General features: G+C 31.9%; 1 protein-coding gene across 3 annotated transcripts in view; it reads left to right on the top strand.

Annotated features, from left to right (window-relative positions):
* retn (retained) overlaps positions 1 to 21,296 on the top strand; it is a 264,675-nt gene that overhangs the window by 69,283 nt on the left and 174,096 nt on the right. For all 3 annotated transcript variants that reach the window (XM_088278322.1, XM_088278321.1, XM_088278320.1), the window contains 2 exons: positions 5,290 to 5,427; positions 6,448 to 6,783. In XM_088278322.1, the coding sequence (XP_088134448.1) occupies positions 5,290 to 5,427; positions 6,448 to 6,783 (474 nt within the window). The remainder of the gene's footprint in view (positions 1 to 5,289; positions 5,428 to 6,447; positions 6,784 to 21,296) is intronic.

Here is a 21,296-nt window from a genome sequence, read left to right as displayed (position 1 = left end):
TTTTTTATTTATTGACTTGTCATTAGTTTGGAACTGCCCTAATAAGGCGAAAGAATTGTCGCAGAAACTTTGTTTTTTAATTTAAAAAAAAAATTGATCGAAATTAGTGTTTGATTGAAATTTGTATTTAAAGTACGATTATATGGATTTATTTTCATGAAAATAACTTTCCTATGACTACTGTTTGCTTTGAAAGGTGACGTATATAGATTTGATGAATACGATGAATACGAGAGCATTTCACTGTATGTACCTACTCCCTTTTGTGATGACGAGATATTTGAGTATTCCGTATCAAATATGGGTGTTATTGATTGCGTTCTTGTACCATTATAACTTGTCGAGTTCTAGGTGGAACTAATGGACTTTTAATTGTTCTAGGTCTAATGATAATAAATGTTCAATCGACTAAAATGATATCATTTCATATTAATTATCTGAGTGTAATTAGTACTTCGTACTGAATATACGAACGTAAGGGTTAACGCTCTTTGGGAACGTGATACTAATTATTTCATTAGAACGAATGCGTTATTTCATGTACCACATACGATACTATACACATAAGGTGTTTAATTAGAATCGTTTAATGTTCAAGGTTAATGTAATATTTAGATTACTTTTCTGTATCCTGTTTGAATAAAGATTATGTTTAAACATCACAAAAGAGTCTGATGAAATATTTTGATATTATTTTTTAACGAATTTTTAGATTTTCAGCTCATGAATTCATGTAATATATACATATTTTCTGTTGTTGTTTTCGTATCATGAGTTTAAAAAAAATCTTTGACATATAGCTCAGAAAAATACATATAGGTACAACTGTATAGCTACGTGGAACTATTGTATTTGAATAATGCACATTTAAAATCTGCATTTGAAATAAACATATGTACATCTCGCTTGGTTTGCTCTTGACATTCAGCTTGTTCTTCTTTTTCAACGCAAAATGTTGTTCACCGATGATGCACAGTTTTGGTTAAATGGCTATGTCAATAAGCATGATTGCCAAATGTGGATTGGAGAAAACCCTTTATCGAGACGCCCTGACATCCATTGAAAGTCACTGTTAGGTGTGCTTTATGGGCAGGTGGAATTATTGGCCCATATTTTTGTAAAGACGATGCCGGTCAAAATGTTACGGTCAATGGAGAGTGCTACAGAACCATGATCAGTGACATCTTCGTACATTGATTGCAGTCAACATCTTTTACTAGTCGAAATAAGCTTTCATCAGCTTTTATTTATTGATATCAATATGAGAGTCGTTCGTTATGTGGCTTATTCCGGTCGTGCTGCTAACTTGCCCCCACCATTGTGATCGCGATACCATCTCTCGGATTTATGATTGCTGTAATTGATCCCGATATGACGTGTCGTGCCGACTCTGTTTCTACGTAATACGATGTTTAATAATACTGTGCCGGTACGTGTAATCGCACCGAGCAAAACCTCTTAAGAGGCCAGGCCGCAAACATCTGAAATCTTTAATGCATTCACAAACTTCAAATAAGTATTACAAAAAATTATTAGCATTGCTCCTCTGTATTGAATTGCTAGTGAATAACTCGATTTTTTTTAACATGTCCTATTTTTTTGTGCTGTATTTTTAGTTTCAAAGATGTAAGACCAAGCGATGCCTTCAAATCTGTAAATATTAACATTAGTTATTTAAAAAATAATAATAAAGCATACATTTTTAATCTTGCCTTTCTCGATTCATTGAAAATGATTTTTTCTACCATAACCCAGAGGTTCCCAATCTTTTTAGGTTTGCGGCTCCCTTAATTCATCAGGAAAATTTACTTCTTTAATATACCTTTAATTTTTAGCTTCCAAGATTGTTGGTCCAAAAATTACGAGAGTTGGGAATTCTAAGAAATTTGTTTAATTGCTTAATTTAATATTTCGCGGTGCCCTTATGATGATACCGCGGCTCCCTCGAGAGTTTGCGGCTCACACTTTGGGAATCACTGCCTTAACCCACCTAACTTGAATGAATTTAAAGTTTTTTTTACATAATATTTGTAGAAACGTTTTAAAACCGGGATTCTGATCGTGAACCCGATAAATGATTATCACACAAGATTTTTTGTTTACATTATTACTAATACTCTGACGAAAAATCCGTTGTAGGTATAAATATGTTAGACAGTTAGACTTAATTTCATTTATATGTTTGTTTTAATTAAATGATATGGTTTTTGTCATTTTTAATGTAGAATTATTATAAGCCTTACGAAAGGAGACGTTGATTGATGTTTTGTAGGCTTGCTACTTAAAACTGGCGTGCGCGCACCTATACTTAATTCACAATTCACAACTAAAGGTGGCACTCGCGTACCTCTGTTGACATGTTACTATAAAAATTGCACAACGTTAAATTCTGTAAAATAAATACTTTTTTCCGCGCTGTGGTTGGCTAAAAACTTCACCGATAAAAAAGGCCTATTTTGCAGCGATGGCTATTTTAATAAATAAAAAAAGAACAGTCTAGTTTTTATTTTTTATTAGTATTTTTAACGTTATTCAAAGGCAAGATGAGTCTTACGTTATAAGTCAATTTAGAGAAATGCCAATCAAATATCGTAAAAAAGTCTAAAAAAAACCAAATAAACGCAAAATTGCATAGGGAAGTTCGTGCATTAGATAAGTATACAGTTTGTACAGCGTGCTAAAAACTTAACGTAATTGTCATTTCAACAGAAGTTTATCATCAAGTACCTACGTTATATCTAACAAGGTACTGAAATTTAAGTAAACCATATAATACTAAATCACTGCAGGAGTAAAAGTGAAAATCTAAACGATATTTATGTATGTATTAACATATTTAATAATTGAGGAAATACTTTTCTTATACCACTTGAGTTTATTAATGACCACTACATAGTTTCGGAAGCTTCAGGATAGTTATTATTCATGCCTGACGATGGAAGTTTAGCTTCCGAAACTAGTTGTCATTAATATACTCAAGTGGTATAAAAATACGTGTTTCCTTAATCACTTTAACATGTCTTGCCACAAAGTTAATGCCGAAACAATAAATAAAATAACATATTTAAACGTTTTCATTTAAACGTAAACGTGAACGATTAAGATGTAAACACATTTCCAATATTTTTTCTTGAATATTTTCCGCAGATACTTTGTGGCACATTTTATAAACTTTATAAAATTAAATAACTATAAATAACTTTATAAAATAAAGTATAAAGTTTTATAACATTTCCAATAGTTTCGTGAGAAGCCGTTTTATTTTTTTACAAATAAATGAAAGGATAACTACTTATTTATGATAATTGATAATTAATTTTTAATTCTAGACTAATTTTATCACAATTTTGCTGACGTACGCGATATAAAAATAATTATGAAATACCCAGACGCAGAAAATAAATGAGAAATAAATTAACATACATTTATAACATACGTAAGTACAAGAAGGGAACCACGATTAGTGTAGAATGTGGTATGGAAATTAGAGAAAGAGACGAACTGGTGAAGTGAATTTGATGAAGAATAAACGACTTCTAAATAAGACAGGCAATCGTTACAAGATGAATTTACTATAATGTATGAAAGCATATGAGGAATCATTTCAAAGTATGAGGAGCTGAAGAGGGTGGCGCATAATAGACTGGAATGGCGAAGGAGGTGTCATTTGTTGCTGCAGACCAATCCACAAGACCACAGAAGAAGATTAAAGCATAACCTGGGTTAGAAATATGATCGGATGTTGTAGATTAATGATCGTAGGGGGAATTAAAAGTCATTTAAAACCAATAGGGATTGGTCAATATAATGTTTGGATTCTTAGCTAGTTGGAAAATAACTTGGGAGAACGTTTAAAGTCTTGGTTGTATTTATTTCAAAACAAATTACATACTAACATAAGGCATTTATAAAATATTCCCGAAGAGTAATTTCTTTATCTCATTTTGGGACATGGGATTAAGGTTAACAAGACTGAAACAAAAATAAGAAAGCAAAAAAAAGATAAAAAATTAAACAAAAGTAACTCGAGTAAAAGAAAAAAAGGTGAAAAGTAATCACTAACACAAATATCATTAATTTTGGATCCCTGATTGGGTTCTATTTCATACATGTCAGGTAGCTGGTTAATTTAGCTATAGGCAATATATTGTAAGGATCTTACTCCAAACCTAGTTGTGTTAATCGGCTCCGCATGTATTTTGTTAATCGAATTGGTGTTACTGTGAGTCGTTTCAAAGATTATTTGAAGCAAGTTCGAGTCCTAGAGCCAATTTTTTTCTTGATTCGTATTTCCGTGTTTTGTTGAGGATGTGCAGTGAATTCTTGAATAGTTTAATGAAATATCTGGTTAGATCCGCCCCTGATAGTGCGTTGCGTCGATCGCGTGACATTCCTCCAATTTATATGAATATAACTGACATGCCGTGTCAGAGCCGAGGCGAGCCACTGCTTCTAAGGGCTACCGAATAATTCAATGCCAAACAGTTTAAATATCCTTTTATTCTGTATCCTTTGGCGACTATGCTCTTCACTTTCTCTCTCTCACGAGATGTGCGTCTTTTACGGTTCCCTTTTGTGTTATTTTTGTTGTTGGTAAATCTATGTTTTTATAAGATCGGGTCTTCCTAACAATTGAATGACTCGACTGCAATCAGTATTAGTGCCCAGTATTCGTTAAGTCGCAACTTAATTTTCTCTAAATCCAGGTTTGGTTTGGTTTTTAGTTAATTTACTTTTTATTTATTTTCAAAAGCACTGAAAAATCAAAAGCATTTTTAAGTTTGCTGTTTTTGTATTTTTTTTCTCTGGTGAAAAATGTTAAAACGTACACATTAAAATAATTGTAAGGACAGTCATACACGCACTGACCCTCTTATATAATAAGTTTGTTTTAGTTGTATCGATAGATCTATTGATTTGTTACAAGTTGTATGCCTCTATATAAAAATAATTCTAACAAGATTTTGAGTGTGTCCAAATACTTGTTCACAAATCTGGATTTTCTCCAATTATAGGAGTTATTTTTCATATTATTTTCATTATTTTCACTTTATAAATGCCTAGACTTCCATATTATTCTTGAACTTTTATAAGATGTCAAAAAAATGATGCTACATTATTTTTCTTTATCCTGACTACAGGGTAAATAAAGTCAAGTGCGTGTGTCACAACGTAAACACCGGGATAAAAGTTTTTTTATCAATTAAAGACGTTATCTTATTTATTTTATTATAATTTTTAAACTAGCTTCTCGGTGAAAATCTAATGTTTTCTCTTCCCCCCTTGCAGTCACATCACGACGAGGGAGAGGGAGAAGGAGAAATCTCCGAAGGAGAGCCGGAGGCAGAGGACAGCAGTGACGAGGGTCGCGGGGCCCTGGAACACAGGGATCTACTGGACAGGCTGCGACTGCACAGGCCTGAAAAGGTGGGTACCATTATTACGCGAATAGTTTGGTAACATAGGGAACATTCAGTCCCTTTCTGTTCAGGTTGTGTAATATAATTCAATTAATTAAATAACATCGACATAGTTTTGTCTTCATATTTTTTGTGGAAAAAACTATAAAAAAATTGTTGTTATTTTATTCTATAAAATGCAGCTCCAATAAGAAATGTTAGTACAAAACGTAAATCTATTAGTATAATTTGGTTTGTAATAGCCAATTCAAAATATAATCCATATCTATCATTTATTGTGATAGAATAAGTGATAAAATTGAACCAAATTTCGATAAATCGATTAGTACGAAAATTAAATGAAAACAACACTACAAAATGACAACAAGTACTGTTTACATAATTTTATATAGGATATATCTTATTTAATAAAAAATATTAAACAATTAAAAAAATTTAACATTCAAAGCGGTAGAAATTAGTTGTTAATTTATTGTGTATAATTTTATTAATGAATTATTATTGTTTTCTAACAGAAACACACACACAAACATTTAATTTATTTAGATTGGCAGTGACGTTTTAAATGTAAAATCACAGCAAAATCGGGATACAATTTTGTTTCACACTTTCTATAAATTTCGTAACTTAGTTTATAAAAAAAACACATAACCATAAGGATTGCTATTTGAATTGTGTATAAAAACCCTTCTTTTACCACTTGAGTATTATATTTATTTAAAAAAAACTCAAACAAAACTAGAAAAATCAAACACTTGTATGTATAATATCACATGTTTTCATCTGTAGATAAAAACATCTGTTAGTTTTCGAAACTGGTCGTGTGTATGAAATATAACTCATTAAGAGGAATTATACAAGTGTTTTATTAAAAAAAAATTACATGTCATTCCACAAAGTAAACGCCGAATCCTTAAATAATATATTTATTTTTATCGACTAGTTTCGAAAGATACAGTTGCTTTCATCGACAGGTGAATATTATAACAAAAGATTTTTCGCTATTCAGGTATATATATTTTTTCAGGGTCGCGACGATTTCGAGAGTCTGAAAAACTCCCTCCACCCCCACTTGTCCTCGCTGGCCTCGCTGGCCCAGAACACTCCCCTGAGCAGCCTCCCGCAGGTGGGGGGCAACCCCCTCCTGGGGCCGCCCAGCGCCCCCTTCTCGCTGCCCATGGGCTTCCCCTTCCAGCACCCGGGCCCCTTCCTGGCGCCGCCCGCGCCCGGGCCCCTGGCCGGCCCCCTGGCCGGGGCACAGGGCGCCGCGCAGGGCGGGTCCGCCTCGTCCAGCAGCTCAGAGGGGTCCACCAGCTCCCAGCAAACGTGGAGCTTCGAAGAGCAGTTCAAGCAAGTCAGACAGGTCAGTGTCTATTTGAGTTATCATTCAGATCTCGGACATCCTCTGTACTTTAGAGATGATTCGCTTAACCAACGATTCGCGCAATGCAATTACATCTTTGAATATTTAAATCAATCACTGATTTGAGTCTTTTTCTTCTTACTCTAACACTTATCCCCACCCGATGGTGCATAGGGCACTGCATCGTATTAACTTAGTGATATCTTGATCGTTAACACATGAAAGGTGATCAGCCCTACGCTTCAGGTCCAGGTTAATATTTAATTAATATTAGAGTTAAAATTACTTACGTTTATTTCACCCCTTCCCCCCTCTCCCAGGAATCAAATCCGGGACCTCTAGTACGATAGCCAAGCGTGCTGACTATTACACTACGGAGGCGGATGAAACATTAAAAAAAAAACATGAAAATAAAAAAAAAACAAAAATTCTGTGACAGTTGATTTTCCTCGCTAGGGCATTCTCAGAGTAATTACAATAGTTTGAGAATGCCTTTATAAAGCGAAACAATTACCACAGAATTCTCGTTTTTATGTTTAAAAAAATAAAAACAAATTTTTTACTTAACTCAAATCAGATCTCCGAGAAGGTGAAGCAAGACAGTTCTTGAGCTACATGACTCATGTTGCCTTGAGAGTATGCTATGAAACAGAGGGAGGTTGCAATATATCTAATATGGTCGCAGTGACATAAGGGATGCAAGATCCCTAGACCCCATAATAATAAAATAAAATAAAAAAACTCAAATCAGTGTGTGATTGAAATATTTCATGGATAAATATGGACTTCTACGAAATAAACGTCAACAAAATCGTATTGGCCTTAAAAATATATTTCCTCAAACAATTCATTTAAAAAAAGATTACATCTGTTTTATAAATAGCTCATAAATAGCTCAATACAAAGTTGAATTGCAATGTATTACGTTTAATTATTGAGTCAAAGGTGAATTATTAATTCATATCATTTATGGCGTTATTTAATTTTAATATTCTTTTGTTAGACGTTTGCGCTACTTTCTTGCAATCGTGTATTACTAATTTATATTACCTTGTTTTCAATTATCTGTAATAAGGTATTATTGTAATCATAAATAATCTCCTTGAAATGAATGATACAATGTAAAATACGTGAATAGTGCAAAATCATGCTAATAATGTTTATTCATATGATCGTAAATACGAGTGTGAGTATTTTGGTCACTTCGTACTAAACATGTACCATACTTTGCATAATAAACATGAAAATCATTTAGTGCCAAACACCGTGGACATTTAGAAGCTGCAATTTCACGAAAAAAGAAAGCTTGTAAAATGAGATCTTTCTCGAATTCGTTTTGCAATCGGCGGGAACCGAACCCACGACGCCAGTTTCCCAGTCGAGCGTCTACCCAACTATGCCACGGCGCCTGCTGTAATATTGAGGATGGAGTAACAAATTTAATATTTTTCCTTAGCTTCACATACGGTATTTGAAAATGATACGGAATGCATGGAAACACGTGTCGCGTAGATTTAAAGAAATAGTGGTATAATCCAAGAAAAAATACAATAATATTTGTGTCTTTATACGTTAATTGACATAGTATATGATCAAGTTAACACCCCTTCGATCCATCGCGGTGACTTATGCACCATTGGTTGAGTACTTTTTTTAAGTCTCTGGTGAGAACGTGTATGTATTTGTAATTAAGGAGTTTTAAATTTGCAAATAAGTTTCTGTAATTAGCGCTAAAAACTAAGCCCCATTGTTATAAATGTCAATAATAATTATACAAAAATAGTTCCCTTAATTATTTCAATTAAACACGTTCTCAAAATTAAGAACTATAATTTTGTTTATAAAGATAGGTTATTAGTTTGTCTTTACATTAGAGGGTGCAGTTGAACTTATTATAATTTTCCTAGAAATGCTATATAATCATCCTTTTTTCATGTAGCTTCCGCTGGCAATAAATATTATAGTATTTTGTAACTGTTATGTTTTTCATTCTGTTTTTTTTTTTGTTGTTGCTATATTTCAATTTGAAAATCTTTTTCCCATCGATTTAAACAGACAATAATGCGCAAAGCTTATCTGAGTAGCGACTTTTAATGATAGGAAGATGCTTCTTTCTACCAATAAGCAAGGCGCCAATAAACACACCACATCAATATTTTTTTTTGTTCTGACTTCATAGTTGATCGTTTGAGGTTTAGGTGTAATGATAACATCATGTTCAGGCATTTGCGAACTCGTAGGAAGCCAATCTACAATTAAAAAAATATATATACTCGTATATTCTGTTAGTAGGGCAATTTAACTAGCTTTCTGAAGTGTTAAAACAAGAACCTAGTAATAAATGCAAAAGTAATATAGAAAGAAAAATTGTCACTGTTTTTTTATAAATTCATAAATTAGCTTCAATATAACTTTTTACTCCTTTCTTGCTTCAAATGACTTTAACCATATATTTTTTTATCTGTTTTTATTATTTGTTATGTTTGAAGGTTCTTTTTTTGTATACAACTATCCCAAAATAAGTAGCTTCATTGGGAAAATTAAATACCGATTTTAATTTATGGTACGTAATAGTTTTTTTCAATGTGTTTTTGCTGCAAACGTAAGTACCATAAGTTATATTAATATTTGATTAATGTTTTTGTTAGTAAATACCACTATTTCTAAAAATCTACTGTGACATGTGTTTCGATGCATTCCGCGTCATTTTCAAACACCGTATGTTGATGTATATTTTACGTTGTTTGAAAATCATGCGGAATGCATCGAAACACGTGTCACAGTACATTTTAAGAAATAGCGGTATTTACTAAGTAAAACATTAATTAAAAATGGATAGATTTTACCACAAAATGACTGCCGAATCAATTAATGAAGTTATATTAAGATCAGAATGGTTAAATGAAGGGTTTCCATCCTGTTGAAAAGTCGGATTAATTTACCTTCAAGTTCTTAATCCAATTGCTAAACAGGACTATTGGATTACACATGGCGACATAACGACAACCTGATTTATAGCAGGAATGTAGTTTGATTGAAATGGCGAGAAATAATTATCCTGTTTGGTTATTATGCGACACAAACAGATTGTTGATTCAGAAATGGCGGGTAAAGTAATTTCTCCTCCGCGTCACCAACTCGATGTAGTTACATCACGCTACTTTGCCGCAATATTGTCGTCGTCCTATTCCGGACAGTAATCTCTATTTTAGAAGTTATCGATAAAATAATAACACGGGTTACTAATATTACAAATTTATAAAGAAACAGAGAAATCCTTTGAAATTTTATCCCGTCGAATTAGCCGTTTTTGTGAAAATCTCGAAGCAAGGGCGCTTTACAATTTTATGACAATTTTTGACTACATAAATAATATAATTTCATTTATTGATTCGGCAGTCACTTTGTGGTAAAATCTATCCATTTTTAATTAATGTTTTACTTATTAAATATCACTATTTCTTAAAATCTACTGTAGGATAAAGTATAAATAATATATATGGTTATAAACTAGGCAAATATGTTTTTAACTTTCTCAACATTTAGGAGTTAGATTGAGACTCTAAAAATAATCTCATCGCTTTTCCCCAGAAAGCAAATTGATTCAGTAGAAAAAAGCGCATCACAAAAATAAAACGTGATGTCAAAACATAAAAAATATGCAAGCTTAAAATTCAAAAAGAAATAAAAAGCATAGAAAATACCATGGCCGATGCTAATATAGAAAGTGCCTAGAAACTTCTCCCCTGTCCCAAAGTACCCATAAACTAGATAGAGATGATGAGTATACTAAATAGATAGAGAGTAGACTAAAACAACACAATCTAATGTAGGTTCGTTAGTAGCCCGATGCTAGAATGTGCCTAGAAACTACTTCTCAGTTCCTAAGTGCCCATTAACTAGATAGAGATACAGAGTATACTAAATAGATAGAGAGTAGACTAAAAGGACAAAAGATACTGTAGGTTCGTTAGTAGCCCCATGCTAGAATGTGCCTAGAAACTACTCCCTAGTCCTTAAATGCCCATAAGCTACATAAAGATAAAGAGAATACTAAATAGATAGAGAGTAGACTTAAAGGACTGTAGGTTCGTTAGTAGCCCGATGCTAGAATGTGGCTAGAAACTAGTCCCCAAGTGCCCGCTGCTGCCTACTTGCCGGCTTAGGCACTAAGCACTCGCGCGCGCGTGTGAATCAGACCCGCCGTGATTGGCGCGATTATTTTAATTAAAGAGGTCGCCATCTTACTTTTTAATGGCGCTCGATTTCCGCCGGAATTATTCTTTTTTCAAATTGCCTCGGCAGCGCAATTTCGCGCGGGGATCGCAATTATTTTGTTTTGTTTTTTTTTTCCACTTTTCCCCCGCAAACACAAGGCCTGAATAAATTATTCCTTTCGAGAGGTTGCTTCTCTTTTCTTCGCATTTGTTGGCCATGCTGTGTGCTCGCTTCGTAATATTCTGATCATGATAAAAAAAAAGATAATTTCAATGGTCCTTATTATATGCGAGCTACCGATTACCTCGCCGGTGTACGTATTTCTCGGATTTGATAAGAATTTCCACCTACGTAATGACTGTAATTTTTATTTTTTTCACTCCTCGAACTTCTCCTTTCATTTTTATTTATGATTTGACGTTTAATTTATAGAACTCCATTTTAATTTATGTAATAATTTTTAAATCAAAAACTGATTTTTTGAGTCTACTAAGTTGTATTTTTATTAAAAAACACATCAAAATTAATATTGTGACAGTTGTTTCGCCTAGTTATAGCATTTTCAAACGAATACTGTACCTAGAATTGTAGAGCTACATAAGGACCTTCAGTCTCCTTTAATCTTTAAATTCGTTTGAAAATGCCATATTTAGGTGAAACAATTGTCACAATATTAATTTTTATGTGTTTTTTTTTAAAATAAAATACAACTTACTAGACTGAAAAAAATCTGTGTTTGATTTAAAAATTAATACGTTAATTAAAATGGAGTTCTACAAATTAAACGCCTATCAATAAATAAAATATTAAAATAGATTAACGTGATTTCATTAATTGATTCGGCAGTCACTATGTGGTCAAATCTAACCATTTTTAATTAAAGTAATACTTAGTAAATACCACTATTTCTTAAAATCCACTATGACTCGTGTTTCGATGCATTCCGCAACATTTTTAAACACATGTTTGAACTTTAGTTAAAAATGGATAGATTTACGTAATATAAATTCATAAATCATAAACGTAGATGTCTCCAATAAGAAGACTAAGCTCTTGTGCTTGGAGAGGGACTTACACTTATTATTATGTAAATAATATGCACTTTGCATTACAAAATTGTTATAAACTCATAGTTGAATGCCAAATATTGGATATAATATCATTTTTCCGACAAGGTTTTATACTGGTTCCATCGATCAATGAGTTATTTAAAAATTATCGTTGATAACGACTGGTTTTACAACTCTTTCATCGCCTTGTACATAATTAAACTGTTTTATCAATTAAGGTTATTAGTGAACACAAACAGCGTAACATAATTTCTTGATAAAACTTAATAACTTATACGAGTATACCTCACTTATTAAATGGCCGTCATAAAGCGATTTGAATGTAGTCTTTATTCAAAATCATATTTTCTTTAACAAGCATTGGAAAATATTCAAGACTCTATGAAACCACAATGCTAACGTAGAACGGGGCTACTTGAACTTTGATGTGTTACTTGAGCCCACTACAAAAAAAATAGATCTGTATTTGGTTTACAATAATGAACGTATCGACATGATTCATTGTTTCCCTGACAGGTGACACTTATTGTCACGATACGTCCATTATTGTAGACCAAATACAGATTTGAATCATTGTTTTGTACTGGGCTCAAATAACACATCAAAGTTCAAGTAGCCCCGTCCTACGGTGCTAAAAATAATAAAAATGCTCAGTGACAGCAGGTATCAAGAAGCACGCTGTCTGCCATGAATAATATTTTGTATTGCGGGTGTTGCTGTAACGTGTAACAGATGGCGCTGCCATTGGGGGTAAAAAACGTGTTTAAAAAATCTTTTTTTACGGAAGTACTTGTTCAATACTGCTATAGGTAAAAAAACCTGTCACAGTATTCGAATATTCTGTATTTTTCAAATTTCAAAACCATCATTGAATTACAATACTTTTTGAACAAACGAAATTTTAATATGTTATTTATTTGTTTTTTTTTGATAATTTAAAATGCAAAGTACCACAATATTTTCATGGGGATAGTATTTTTGTGTTTTTCATACAAACCAAAGGTGAATTTAAGGTATTCGGCACCATATGTAATTTGGCAATTACTTTCGTTTAAGGAGTCTTATATTTTTGCCGATTAAACGCGGAAAACTTGTGTAAAAATACATAAATGTAGATTCTTCTTAAAAATGGAGGTAGGGGCCTTGTTACTCCATGGGTTCGTATTATACGTACCGCGGTTATAAAGCCCGATGTAGCCATTGAACGCATTATATTATCATGTAACATGTTAATAATGAACCGTTTTTCATAATTATTATTATGGTTTATCCTCGAGGCAATACTTACCCTATGGAAGTCGGGGAACAGGCGACCAGAACGTGGATGCGGGTTCCGCTGGCGTTTTATTATTCGCACTCACCGTGAGAATCTAAACTGTTATTATTTCCTATCCAGTATTCAATTTTATGGCCGTTTCATGACATGTTCCCCTGATAGCCGATATTATTATACGCTAAGCTATCACTTGTAAGCTAAACTCTATTTCAACGACTTAAAGTACATTAATTGTTTCGGCTGACACTTTGTGGTAATACTCGTATATCTTAGTCGTACAGTAGAAAGTGACCAACTACCAAAACGTCATATGTTCAAGAGGGCCATTCAAGTCACTTTTGCTTGGCAAGAAAATAAACACCAATGCAGTTAGTCATTTTTAACAAGTCAATATATTAAACTTCCAAGTTTAAAAACCTTTGGGATTTTTTCAGGGCAATATTAAGCTAGTAAGATATCAAATAGTCGATGATCAAGTTTTTGTAAAACCTTGCACTTGGTCACTTTCTCCTGTATGACTACGATATATTCATTTTTAATTTATGCTATGCTTGATTGATACTACTTTACCTTAAAATTGATTGTGACACGTGTTTCGATGCATTCTGCATCATTTTCAAACACCGTATGTGAAGCTAAGTCTAAATTTTGGAGTTGTGTCCTTGGAACGTTGAAGGATAAAGAGAGCTGTTTTTTAATGTAATGTACCAATGCTATGGTATAATATTTCTAATTAAGCTGTCAAGTCAAAATGCTAACTGAATTATTTGAATGATTTTATGTTTATAATGGAAGTGGGTAGATCTGAAATAGATCGTAACATTCAGCCATATCATATTTGATTGTATAAACATTTTTCTTTCATTATGATTTTATAAATAAATATTGTAAAATATGCCTTCGGCATGGGAAAACTCAGTGATGGCACATTATTGTAATTTGTAATAATGTACATATATGATGAAATATGTTGTTTTTGTTTCTTTTAAGTTGATAAAATTATATTTTAACATTATGCTTAGTTTACAAAACCTACCAACTTTTAAAGCAACCTATTTCAAAATACATATATTGACTTGGTCAGTTTTCGCAGTATGTTCACAATGTTTGTTTTTAATTATGATCAAGTCTTAGGTTGCACTGTATTCTGTATATTTTTTAAATTTTATAAAAAATGTATACTGTGGAATTTTGCTACTGTATTGTAGGGACATCTGAACATAATTGAAGAAATCATAGGTACATTAATTTATTATTCATCGCGTTACGTAATTATTTAATTTGAAGTTGAACTGACAACACTGAAAGTAAGACCATGTTTATCGATATGACATAACACCATAATATGCGGGCAAACAGTTAAAATTGAAGAGCTATCAATTATAATCGAGAATTTACCACAATTTGTCGATTAATTAATGGCGAACACATTTTGTGTTTAGTTCAAAATTAAACGTCCAATATCCGAGCGATACTATATTGGAATTAATTGAATCTTGTGTTTTAATTAAAGTTCGCGCATTGTATGCGGGAAGCGCTCTATTGTGGATACATGTATAAATATTAATTTAAAAGTAATCTCTACGACATGTGATATTGCTGTTTTAGTGACTGATCCCTCGATCAAATTGTGATGAAAACGATAAACGTTGATTACATTCTGAGATTGTGACGTACAATGTTGCAAAATTAATACACAATAGGGGCTATTTTGATTCTGATATTTTAAAGGATTGTGGTCGCTCTCAGCTAAAAAAAATACAGTATTTAGTCGAATTCTTCCCTTTCCTTGAATATATTATATTAAATTTCATACAAATCGCTCATTCCTTTCAACAACGTCATATATTAAAAATCGACAATTTTCAGTTGTGCATGTTTTCGGAATGCTTAGAAAATGTACTATATCCCAGCAAAAGTGGCATATTTTTAACTTAATATTTACCCGCTACAGTGCAGAATGCATTTGGAAGAAAAGGTATTTTAAATATACTTAATATTCTTCAAATGGAGAAAAAACATTCACGTTTTACCTAAAAAGATCTGTTGCACATTAAAAAGTTCAATAAGCGGCTTGATATTTATTTTTTAATACATTTTATTATATTTTTAAACATTAAAAACGATCTCCTGAAAAATCAAGTTTTTTGATACATGTCGTTGTTGAAAGGAGTGAGCGATATGTATGTACAATAGTATGTTAGTCTGAACCTGGTAATACTATATTAGGTTTGATCGGATAAGACTGCATCTACGATTTTTTTTTTGTTCTTATTTGATGTGTTGGTAAGTAACCGATAAAATATTATAAGTATCTCAACTAGAGACGACGATCTAATGTTTTTATCGAAATAAGATGAAGTTCTGAGTATCTCAGGGCTAGGTCATCCCAAAGCTACATATATCATTCGTAGGGTGAGTAATCCAGTGTCTGATAATAAATAGTAGGTAATAGCAAACAATGGTTATACAAAACACTCTCCTTACCATCCATTGTTTACTTTGTGTAATATCACAATAAAAATACCATAATTTTAATAAATTATCGGGTATAGAAATTTTATAAATAAATAAAACTGGTCTTTGTTTAGATAATCTAGAAAAATTAGAAATAACTAAAGCAACCAAAAAAGACTTACCCATAATAAATAACCAACTAAATTTAACTTCGAGTCCACTTTTAAAAATATTCCCATTGTAATTCATTTGTCGTCTTTCTCTCTTTTAAATATTTTTTTTATACAAATGTCAAATCGTAATAATTACATTTTAATTTTGATGACCTGATGATGGAATAATTTTCCGAAACCGGTAGTCACAAATAAGTGTTTTAAAAAAGTGGTATTACACAAAGTAAACAGTGGATGGTAAGGAAAGTGTTTTATTACCATACCACAAAGTTATCAATGCTTTTAATATACAAAATAAATGATCATACAGTTTATTTTAAAAAGTGCATACCTGTATGATTAATTTTAATAGCCTGTTATTTATCATTGAGCAAATTATTGTTATAAATGATTTCGATTTCGAATATCGCTTACAATGTAAGGTGCTGGTAAAAATGGTCATAAAATAGGTATTGTGCGCAAGTTTACACGAGTACATACACCTGCCAAGGAGATTCGAAGAATTAACATAATTATTTTTATGGCTACCTAACAAATACCATTGGCCATTCGAATGGCTTTCACTTCCAAATAATATAATATCATCATCAGACATTGTATCCCGAAGGAAGGGGCCCGTTCGTGCGATAAGCTCGGACCGCCTTTCAGAGAAAAAAAGTTAGTGTGCATTTTATGGCGGCAAATTAACGGTTCGGGCCCATGTAATGTCTTGTTTTTTGGGCGTTATCGATGGACTATGCTCGTAATTCATACGAAAATGCATATTTTTATTTAATATAAACGCAGTCGCTTTTCGAAGGCATCATTATGTAGCGTAAAAGCTAAGATATCACCTAATATTAAATCAAGGTTTATTGATACAAATTCGTGCATTTATGTCTTTAAATATTTTTTATTGTCTTCTGCTTTTATTTGTAGATAATGATACACCCGTTAAAAAGTAATAGTTTTATTTGTTAATTTTTATGTCTAAAAAATCATTGAGTTTGCCGTCTATTGCGTTAATTTTTGTTAAAAATAGACCTGTAAAAATTTGTGAATTACCTACATAAAAATAACGCTAAGGCAATGGAAGAGGTACCTATTTTCCACCCTTTAAAAAAATAAAGTTGTATTGAATGTCACTATGCATTGTATTCTTTCAAAAGATCTTCCACATAATTATTTTAAGGGCGTACAAAAATATTCCATTTCAGTTTTTGTATTTATTTTAAAAAAAAGTTCTAATATAACAAACCACATTTCAAGGATAAATTTATAATTTTTATTTTATTTTAATTTTAATTTTTTTTTTTTTTTTACAAAATACATATTTAAATAATCGAAATAGTCGGTAAATAAACAATACATTTCAAATATAACGTTTCTACCTCTCTAATAAAGTAGATACTTGTGTTTAGAGAGGGAGTTCGTTTTACATTTTTTTTATAAACGAAGTAAATTAAACAAAGGAAATTAAAATAAAAAAAAAAAATTAAAAAATATTCCTTGGTATGGAGTGTAGGTAGGGGCGAGTCTTAAATGTTATTTTATTTTAGTGTTAAGGGTTTGATAACATTGATTTCTCACTTTTTTGTGTTTCTTGATACTTCGATAATTATGAAAAAAAAAACCTTTTTTAAAAAATTAATTACCTACACATTGTAAAAAAGTGCAAATACGTAAGTATGTAAATTTTTTTTTATACAGTGTCGTCTATTCGTTGTTGACTTCCGTAAGGTAATTGGTCTCTTTTTAGTAGGGTTACCGTGAATTAAAAAAAGGTAAAATAGGGTGGGGCAGATCTTTTCGGATCATAGTAAATAATAATACCCACATTTAATAGGGAGCTATTATTTTATTTTAAATTGCCAAGTTTTTTTATCTTCTTCCCTTTTTTTACATTAACTACTAGAATGTAAAGTATATATACTTAAAATGATTCTTGTATTGAAAACAATCGTTCTCTCTTTATAGGTGCTCAATCGTTTTCTTGTTCATTCATCCGATTTATGTGACAAAGTTTCATAAATATTTTCATAGCTTTACTAAAAATAGAACCACATATTCTTGTTATCTAAAAATAGAATCACATATTGTTTTTCTATAGAGGATGTCCTATAATCCTACGTATTCCTTTCAAGAGGTGTTAGGCCAGCTTATGACTCACCAAAAAATGAAAATATGACCTCAGTAAAAGTGCCTTAGTTTTCCACATATTTCCTCTTTCATGATTTTCCCGAACATCTACGCCTAAGATCAGTTTTTTGAGTGCTAGTTCATAGAACCTTGAAAACTTTTTAATATGATGCATCGCCGAGTCAAAATTGCATATTTTCGACTTATATGATATTATGTATAAGAAAACGAGACCTTCAGTATCATTTAGGAAGAAAAGTCAATGAATGTCAGGAGAATTTCAATATTGTGTCTGTAGTTGGCTAGCGATTTATACCACCCAAATGACAATTTTTTTTTATTATTTTTTGACATCTCATCAAACATGACGAAGAATACGGAAGTCTAGGCATTTACGGGGCTGACAACCATCATAGGCTGGTTTAAGTGATCACTTAACACATGTGTAACGTTCACCAATTCTACCCATTATTGACAACCACACTATTAAAGTTTTTGGAAGTTCCATATATATATAAACCAATTTTGAAACATTATTCTTGAATCCCTAGAACTTCACTTTTTATTGAGCAGAAACTCTTTTATTAGTATGTGAGGTCCGAATCCTGGATTATAATCACACACATGAGAAACGCCAGAAAATATCATTTTCATGTTTATTATTTAAGCTTATAATTTGACCAAATAATTTATTCACAACATCTTGAGTGTGTCCAAATACATGCCCAGACTTCCATATTCCTCTTCATCTTTGATGAGATGTCAAAAAATATTATGAAAATAACTCCTGTAATCGGAGATAATCCAGATTTTGTGAACAAGTATTTGGACACACTCAAAATGTTGCAGACAATTTTTTGTTATTAGTGATAAATATAGAAATGATAATATAAACAAGCAAAGAGTGTCGGCTAATCGGAGTTGTGTTATTATCTCCTTAATGCGTCGCATTGGCCCTCGACTACTTGACAAAGTCCGTAAGAATGTTAATGTGAAATGCGTTTTAGAACAATATCAATTATACTGCGAGCGGCCAAGGTTGAATTCCTATTTTTTAAACAGATAATTACAGCATTATCATTTGGAGCTGACAGAAACACTTCCATATTGGACTCGGATACCCATTATTGGTACGAGTATTAAGAATTATAATATTCAAGGGCAAGCAGTTTTATATTTTTTGTTTGGATATTTTTGAACAGTCAATGTATAGTATCTTATTGCTTATTGATTATTTTAATTTTAAAATAAAGCCTGTTTTCTGAACAATGAAATGCTTTTCTTGAATGTTTTTCGCAGATACTTTGTGTGCACATTTTACAAACTTTATAAAATGTGCCACAAAGTATCTGCTTGTTTTTTCCCGTTTTTTTAATCTAATTTTTTAAATCATATTTTCATATGGTGTACGGAGTGCGTAAAAAAGTTTTTCGTATCGTAAGGGAAGGGTAATTAACTATTACCTAACTATGAGTATTTCAATGTTTTAGAATTAGTACATAAACCCTGATGATGACAAGGTTCTTGTTGAAATCGGTTGGATAAAATATACTAATAAAAAGTGGTTAAAACAAAGTTGTTTTATTTTATAAAGTTTAATGAAATGCTTAATCAAATACACATCAGTAATATTTCGTTAAAAACGTTTAGGAGAAAAATTGTTGACGTCTATTTGATTAACAAATGTAAGTTAAAAAATTATAAAGTTAAACTTATGTACATGATAGTTTTTAAAGATTATTTTTAGGTAAAACCTGTTATTGGAATATTATTTTTTGACATCTCATCAAAGATGAAGAAGAATATGGAAGTCTGGGCATTTACGGGGCTGACGACCGTCATAGGCTGTTTTAAGTGATCACTTTACACACGTGTAACATTCACCAATTCTACCCATTATTGACAACCACACTACTCAAATTCTTGGAAGTTCTGTATATATTATATATGAACCAATTTAGAAACCTTGTTCTTGAATCACTAGAACTTCACTAGAGACATCTATTGGTGAGATGTAAAGAAGGGTCGTCAGCCCCGTAAATGCCCAGACTTCCATATTCTTCTTCATCTTTGATGAGATGTCAAAAAATAATATGAAAATAACTCCTGTAATTGGAGATAATCCAGATTTTGTGAACAAGTATTTGGACACACTCAAAATGCTGTTATTGGAATGTAATTTTTAAAATTTTTATATTTTGTGATTTTTTGTAAATTTTCTGTTGCCTTCCCTACCTACAAGACAATTTAACAGAACGTACTTTTCTTAGTCATTTGCATACGAATATGTTGTATGGGTGAGCTTGCACATGCATTCATATCCGAAGGCTATTTTCAGATTAGTAATATTCCTAATGGTTTAAAAATGATTTCGATCCTTGCACACGGTGGCGCAAAATTCATCACCCTATCGGAAGATGGTATATATTTTTTGCAAATGGTGTCGTACGTCAATCATATTAGATATTTGTAAACTAGACAGCTGCAGTATACAAACAAATTGATAAAATGTTAAAAAATATGTATCAACCCTGGTGGCAGCCACTTCATAGATATCAAAATTTCCACTTAACATTAAAAAAATTAAAGGTCTAAATAAAGATTTCCATCACTCAGGCTCTTTTTTTTGTAATTTTTTTATTAAAAAACAAAATCAGATGAATAATTTTGCGCCACCTCAAATTTATTTGTATACTGCAGCTGTCTAATTTACCAAACGTTAAATATGATTGACGTACGACACCATTTCTAAAAATTATAACATCTTCCGATAGGGTGATTATTTGGCGCCATCCTGAATTTGTTTGTATACTGCAGCTCGGCTGTCCAAACTTAAAACACAGTAAGCGACATTTTTTGTAGTGCGTTTTTTTTGCATTTTTGGACTAAGTAGAATCTACTTAGTCTAAAAAATGCAAAAAAAACGTACTACAAAAAATGTCCCTTACTGAGTTTTGAGTTTGGACAGCCGAGCTGTCTTGTTCACAAATCTTAAATATGATTGACATACGACGTCATTTGCAAAAAATATAACATCTTCCTGTAGGGTGATAAATTTTGCGCCACCCGTTATAAGCAACGACAACATTGTGTATAATATGATACAGTGTGTGTGTAGTAGTAGTCGTTCCCCGGTCGCGTTCGCTCGTAAAATGTCCGACATTAAATGACAAGTAATGACGGGCAGATCGATGTTAAAAT

This window comes from Brachycentrus maculatus, unplaced genomic scaffold (assembly GCF_059751285.1).
Source record: "Brachycentrus maculatus isolate JH-2025_06_01 unplaced genomic scaffold, ASM5975128v1 h1tg000056l, whole genome shotgun sequence".
In the NCBI taxonomy this organism is placed as follows: Eukaryota; Metazoa; Arthropoda; class Insecta; order Trichoptera; family Brachycentridae; genus Brachycentrus; species Brachycentrus maculatus.
Note: the sequence above shows the minus strand (reverse complement) of the source record. Positions and strands in the feature narration are given on the sequence as shown.